Source organism: Spodoptera frugiperda, chromosome 1, assembly GCF_023101765.2.
Source record: "Spodoptera frugiperda isolate SF20-4 chromosome 1, AGI-APGP_CSIRO_Sfru_2.0, whole genome shotgun sequence".
In the NCBI taxonomy this organism is placed as follows: domain Eukaryota; kingdom Metazoa; phylum Arthropoda; class Insecta; order Lepidoptera; family Noctuidae; genus Spodoptera; species Spodoptera frugiperda.
In genome coordinates, this window is record NC_064212.1 from 249,308 (window position 1) to 256,484 (window position 7,177).

Consider the following 7,177-nt stretch of genomic DNA (forward strand, 5'->3'; position numbering starts at 1 on the left):
TTGTCGCTGACTATCCGTTGACACTGTCGTCTTTGTGTTCGAACTTCGGAGTACCTACATACCTAGGTAGATCTTGATGTTGTGAATGTGTGTTTGATTTAATTGAACATATAATATCTAATATACCATTCAACACATAAGTGCTGTTAACTTGTCAGAATTAATGTTTAGGGAGTTTTCAGATTCCTCGTGAATATAGGCATTAGGCAGCCATAAAATTTAAAATATGTACATAATTTGTGAACTGTTTTTTATTAAAGTTAGTAGGTAGGTAGGGTACCGTTGGTTATAATGTTGTAATGGCTTATCCAGTTCGACATAACGTCTTCAAATGACTGCCTAGTTGTAGTATAGTTACAAGTGAGTTTAATTTCAAGGTTAGGATCGTTTTATCACTTGTTGAACAAATAGGTGTAATTTTAAAGGTTTGATTGATGTTGTAATGGTGATTTGATGTGATTTGTGTGTTGAAAAAGAAATGGGCTAGATTGAGTAAAACAATAAAATACGAATATAATCTTTAATTATAACCGGTGTTATAATACATTTTCACTTATAAAATAGAACGCAACAACTCCTTCACTGTAGGATTTCTCATCGTCCATCCTACACATGGTATACCTATCTATCTATAAATCTAAGGTACTAATGTACGTACCCGTAAGGTCAGCAGAACTCCATGTATTATCAAAATGCTATATTTTAAGTAAAACTTGACATGACACTTTATACCTGTTTACAGGTAACACAGCACATGCCACAGATTATAATAGGTATTAACAAGCTTGACACTGGCAGTATAGTCAACCACATATAAAAAAAAAACTAATATTTTCTTTCCAGACCTGACTTAGCGCTGACTAATTACATTGCATATCTGCGAGGTGATGGTGGTGGTGGGTCCTCAAATATTCCTTATATTATAACTTATTCCTCCTCAGGTTGTGATTGCCGCTTCTTCTTTTTCTTCTTTTCACTCTTAGGTTCCTCTACAGCCTCCTCTGCCTCCTCCACGGGTTGGACATCCGATTTCTTTTTCTTTTTCTTCTTCTTCTCTGAGACTGGCTCCTCATGGCTGTTGTTCTCAGCCTCTTCTTTAACTTCTACTTTAATTTTCTTTTCTTTCTTTGGTGTTACCTGCAGGAATGACATGGACTGTTAAATATGTTGAAGGTACTAGTCTTTAAAAACTAAGGGAACATCCTACCAGAGTAGATTAATTAGGTGAACTCTATGCAATTAAATAACTAAAATTCCTGCAAAATCGCTGTTAAAACACAATAAAATAATAATAGACATAGATACTATACATCATAGATATACTTACATCATTAGCACCATCTTCTAGTTTAATCTTCTTGGCGGAGACTGAGGGACCGTCCTCATCAGGTGAGTGTTCTCGCTTCACTGGCTTCTGACCCAGGGTGCTGTCTCCAGCCGTTGGGTAGTGGAACACCTCGCTATGAGAAACAGAATACATGTCAGTAAAATTACAGCACAAGTAAATATCATCATACTTTTTAATCTTTTACAACTACATATTTATGTTATATCAAGATAATATTGCTTTAGCTCACCTCTTGCTGTGGTACTTTTCAAACTTCGCCTTTGCCTTGCCAGTTCCACTGATTCTCCGCAGGTTACCTTCCTCAAGCAGCCTCAATCTGTTCTCTAACTTCACTTTGTGTTCAGCTCCTAATTCGAAAGACACGTCTTCTCCGAAAGCATCCACCCTCGTCGCTAGAGCTGCCTTCGCCGCCAACATACGCGACATTTTACCCTTGTTCTTAGTACTACACTGGCCAACTAACTGAGCATGGTAAATAAGACCATATTTAGGTGTGTCTTTCTTTGTCTTCAAGGCTCTGAACAGGGCTTTCTCAGCTCCAAAGATCTGTACTGTAGATGCGGGGTGTTTAGCCAAGTTCATCAAAGACCCAGCATGTGCAATTAACCTAGCTCCGATATGTTCACCAATCAACACAGTCAGATTGGGTGCCATGGCCATCATTCTAGCTTTCAAGTAATCTGTCAGATGTGTTCTGTAGTCTGTGATAGAGATGATTTCATCACACAGGTTCTGTATGTTCAAGATATCATCGTCAGATATCTCAGTACCCATGGAGATCTCAGCTGCCTCCTTCACTTTCTCCTCCAAGTCTTCAGGAAGAATATCTGACAGATCTGTCTGGGAAGCATTGTCCCTGGTTCCAATCAGTTTGACTATTTTCACAAAGAGTGTGTTGTCAGTGATAATCTTGCCCAGTTCAGGGAAGTGCCACCCGTACCACTCTCTGCATCTCATGACGTAGTTGTTAAGTTCCTTGTCTAAATCGTCGAGTAAGCATTGTGCCTGAACAATCATGGTATCAATCTTGTCCGGGGAGAATTTGAGCTTGTATCTGGAGAGTGAATGAGCTAAACCAAGAGCCATAGCTGTCATTTCCTTCTTGGGTAGACCTGCCAGCAGGCTGTCCATCTGTGAGCGGATACATCTGAGGAGCTCCTGAACATTGTTGTTGGACACACATTGCAAGTCAAACTTTTCTCTGATGGCACTTCCTAGCTTGGCATCACCCACGAGGAGCTGGTCCTGTACTTCCTTGCTGATGTACTTTTTGAGAGCTTTCTTCAGTGGTTTGGACACTTTGCCTTCAATAGCTGCGGTGGTAGCTGCAAGAGCCTCAGCGGTGTCTTCAAACTTAATGAAATTTTTTAGTTTCACCCTGTAAGGAAAGATTTAAATGAAACAAAAATAAATAAAAACAAATAAACGAAAAATACTATACAAATTCATTCCCTGAAGATATATTATATAGAATAACAAAATAAACTTACACTGAAGAAGCCCCCTCGGGTGTGTTGAACTCTTGGTACAAGTCATCAATCTGTGACAACTTTGACTCGTCCAGTAACTAAGACAAAAAAAAATATTTTGAGTAACAAATAATAAATTATTTTAAGTAATACAAAGATATTTAGAAATTATCATACAACTGGTAAAAGTAATGTCATTATTAGTAGGTCCTCAATACAATACATTTGTATTGTTTTAAGAATCTACATTAGATCTTGTAACAATTAAACATCACATACAAACAAAAGACAATTGATCTCCTTAGGGTTTACCTATAGATACCAAATCGCAAGTTAAAACTGTATAATAAATGAACATAAAAAATACCACAAAGAACCAAAAGAAAGGTGTTATAACAATTGAAATGAGAAAAACATACATTTATTTATTAATCACACATGCATGAGGGGCTAGGCAGAGTAAACATTATTGTGTAATATTGTTTATTGTTTGGTTATATTTTACTTACTCAACAATGAACAACTCCGGTTGTACCTATCATACATTTCAACACTGGATAACAATGATGGAACTAAATACTAAGTTTGCGTTTATTTTAGGACATAAGTACTTAACCTATTTATGGTGATTTCACTAAGGTTATGTACACAAACATCTTGTGATACTGTTATTTTAATTAATTTCTTGTTTAAATCTTTCACTGAACATTATTTTCTAGGTATATAGACACAAAGACAGGACTAATACATAAAATACTCCGTCTACGTAACTAGTAAAGTCAGGCTCTTAGTACAAGCTGTGTTTACGTACTTGCGCCATATTACGCAGACTATGAACGAATACTATTCCCAATGAATATAATCACCTTTTAACCTATTACATAGCCTAGTTATGCTTACAATTAAAGACGATAGTTGAAAATGAAAATAATGAAATGCTCTCGAAACGTGTTTACAACATTTTGTCAAACTAAATAATTGCGTTTCCAATGGTCAACAAGTAAATATTTAAATGAAATTATGTGGACTGAATCGATCTATTCTTAATTTGTAATGATTTTTCCCGAATTAAGATGTAAAATCAGAATTTCATTCAAATCAAAATAGCATTAATTCTTGAGAGGTTAGAAATCGCACGTGTTGAATTTACCTTGAAAATAGCGTAACCCGCCGACGTTTCGAATAGCACCAACATCTTGAAAACTCACAATAACACTATTGTCAATAATTTTCACTAATTCAATAAAGTAATGCGACAAACACAAGTAATTTAAAATAAACAGAGACGCTACACCAACACCTCCATGCTCCCGCTAACGTCGATTTGACAGTGACGTGACGTCCGACGCTAAGGATTGTGACGGAAACTCTCAGTGTTGCCAGTGCAAAGTGTAATGAAAAAATCAATTTATATTTTTAACAAATTCCAAATAAAAATATTAAATAAATTCATTAAAATTCTGTTAAATTAATTAAATTAAAACTAATTTGTGTGTTTTAAAAATATTATATTTGCCTAATTTGTACCCAAGAAAGATTATACACGTACGACCTATAAAAAAAAATTACTCGTTACTGTTTTTTAGTACATAGTTCTAAACCTACTAGTAGTATTATAAATACGAAAGTGTATGTTTGTTTATTACTTCTACTCCTTCATGTCAAAACCGCTGAAGAGACATTGGAAACAGAGGTAGACAATGGTCTGGAATGTCCCGTAGGCCACTTTTTATCCCACGAGAACGCGGGCGAAGCCGCTTGCAGAACCTAATATTTCTAGTTAATATTTTACCAGAAAATATAACTAAAAATACCTACTTAATAGTGAATAATTATCTTCGTGGTACTTAATTTTGATTTGAAACCGGTATTAATAAATATTTTAATTTTTTTCGAATAAAAATTTTACCTGTACCTAAATTTGCCAGTGATAATATTAAGGTATCTTCAGTCGTTTCACTCTGGCCACCATGGTCGTCATATTGTATCGTAAGTGACCCGGTTGTGGCCACTTTAAGAATTTTGTCGACTTTGAGGCTTTCTTAACTTATAGTTTTTGTTATCACGAACATATTTCTTGTAAAAAGTCATTTAACATGTATTAATCTTGCCTAAGAAAACCCTTTTTTAAAGAACATCCAATAGAAAAATAACGGTATAAAAAAGAAAAAAAAAAGGGAGTTTGTGCCATTTTTGGCCAGATTCGTGCCATTTCTGGCCACGGTCGTGTGCCAGTTCTGGCCATCAAAAAATACAATAAAAGTAATCAAAATGTATTAATTAAATTTGACATTATAGAAACAATGGTTTTCATTTAGTCTGGAAAATATGAAATATTATTACTTTACTTGAATTTAACTTACAAATAAAGAGATCAAAATTTATATGACGTTGGTAAAAGCTGCAAAGTAAACTGACCTCCCTTTGTGTGAAGGCAATTTATTGCATCTCTGAAAATGAAAAATATGTATTTGTTGATATGTAAAGCCAAGGAAAAATAATAAATAAATTACGATAAATGACTAGAAGTGGGGCGTTTAATGTACAAAAGTTTTGGCCAGCCGTGTGGCCAAAGATGGAGAAATTCATAATTTTGTCTCCATTAGTGGCCACCTTCTAATAATCCCACTTCAGAAACATATGGCGACAAAATAACTTTAGTTCCACTTAGACAATATATTCTTCATGTAGTATTAACATAAACATCCAAACAATAAGCAAAGATTAAGAAATAAAAACCAAATCCTCACCCGCTCGCCTTAGCCTTTTTGTTAAGATCTTAACAATTTCACCCTCAACAAAAAAGAATGACTTGTTGCATCGAAGTGAAGTTTGACACATCAAAGCTGCCAACGGTATCAGTGTCTCCAATATTCAATATTTTAAATACTGTACATCACAGAGTAATTTATTTGTCCATGCCTTAGTTATAAATATTTGAAGGCCCAAGTGGCCACAAAGGGGTCGATGGCCACAACCGGGTCACTTGCCCTAGTAGTAGATGAGGACTGGCTCCAGCATGAGTGTCACGGTGTCCTGCCATTCGCCCCCGCTTACCTAACACCTATTATAGTTAGGTGCTACCCGGTGTTAGGGACACAGGGACAAATCTTCAGGACATAAAATTTTACTCCTCTCGTTTAGTGCACCTCCAAACGACATTACCTACTTCTTTGGTCCATCGCATGGCTAACCATTTAGGTGGAGTGGAACAATCGAATAGAACTACTTTAACGTGGGAAAATAGGCAGATATAGGTATTTATCGTATTATTATGTGACAGTATGGTAACTACTTACCTACCTACAGACCTAAACTGCCACGGTAGTAGGTAGGCTGGTTACAAAATTGAATGAAGTCTTCATACAAGTTACACTTCAAAAGTTATTACGAACAGTACTTAAATAAGTGCCTCCTCCACATCATTACGCGCATAAATATTTGCCAAATGGATTTTTGTCTGCGCGGCTCGGCTCGCCTCGAATCAGGCGCTCGCTATGTGAATTCGGAAATTCAATAATTCTGCATAAAGGCATGCATCCACTCGCAAGTGGGGTGAATGATTGAGCGAATGAACGAGTGAATGGATTCCATCGAGCAGAGCGGTGAGTGAACGAGCGTCTGCGTCAATCCGAGTAAGGAACGTGATTATTTTGTGTATTGGATGTTCCGATTGAAACGTAGGTGTTTCGTTTATTTTCAAAACATTTTAGGCTTACACAAGAAATTGGATTGCGCCGAGCGCTTTTATATTTTTCTATGAATTGATAGGCACCTAAAATATTGCTTTTGCTTCTCTTCAAATTGAGTGAAAACACGAAACACGTGTGAAGGTATTCCACGAAGCTGCTAATAAAAGGAAGGTAGTACCCATGTAGTATGTATATGACTACCGCATTATATTTGGATCCGACCCGGAGCTGCGGACTGCCCAGTTAGTTACCGGGGCTCCGGCTCTAAAAGCAGGAGTAGGAACGGGGTGGTTTTTAGTCAGTAAGAATCTAACACTGGATGACACGAAGACATTGGATGATTTCCCCCTTAAAAATATATTTAGATAAGTGTCTATTTATGTTGTACCTTTACATAGCCAAACTCTTACCTAAACCACTCGATCACTCCCTAAGGAATGTCTATGTTTAAGTTGCGAACTCGGCCGAGAGTTGGACACTTGCTGCGAGGGTCCCGTACTTACTAACTTCATGTTAGTCCACTTCACTTTGATTCGAGTTTGGGCAGCCTTAACAGGATCTCGAAGATTTACAGTATCTGTGGGTTTTGATTTACCAGATACATGATTTTTCCTGGAACTAAAACGTGACTATGATATTTCTAGATCCTACATAAATAACTTACCTAA

The 7,177-nt window shown here is 36.5% G+C and overlaps 1 protein-coding gene across 1 annotated transcript; it reads right to left on the reverse strand.

Moving 5' to 3' along the window:
* Nucleotides 1–506: 506 nt before the first annotated feature.
* Nucleotides 507–4,156, reverse strand: LOC118273433 (nucleolar protein 58). The gene is made up of 5 exons (XM_035590405.2): nucleotides 3,968–4,156; nucleotides 2,839–2,915; nucleotides 1,578–2,726; nucleotides 1,328–1,460; nucleotides 507–1,137 (listed from the first exon to the last, which is right to left on the reverse strand). Exons 1-5 carry the CDS (start codon nucleotides 4,010–4,012, stop codon nucleotides 928–930), a joined length of 1,614 nt encoding a protein of 537 aa, XP_035446298.1. The 5' UTR covers nucleotides 4,013–4,156; the 3' UTR covers nucleotides 507–927.
* Nucleotides 4,157–7,177: the final 3,021 nt, after the last annotated feature.

Excerpts from the sequence above, each read along its gene's own strand:
- LOC118273433 (XM_035590405.2), bottom strand. The coding sequence starts at position 4,012 with ATGTTGGTGCTATTCGAAACGTCGGCGGGTTACGCTATTTTCAAG. Across the intron at positions 1,461-1,577 it reads GAAAAGTACCACAGCAAGAG|CGAGGTGTTCCACTACCCAA; the intron begins GTGAGCTAAAGC and ends TGTTTCTCATAG. Across the intron at positions 1,138-1,327 it reads TAGAAGATGGTGCTAATGAT|GTAACACCAAAGAAAGAAAA; the intron begins GTAAGTATATCT and ends TCATTCCTGCAG.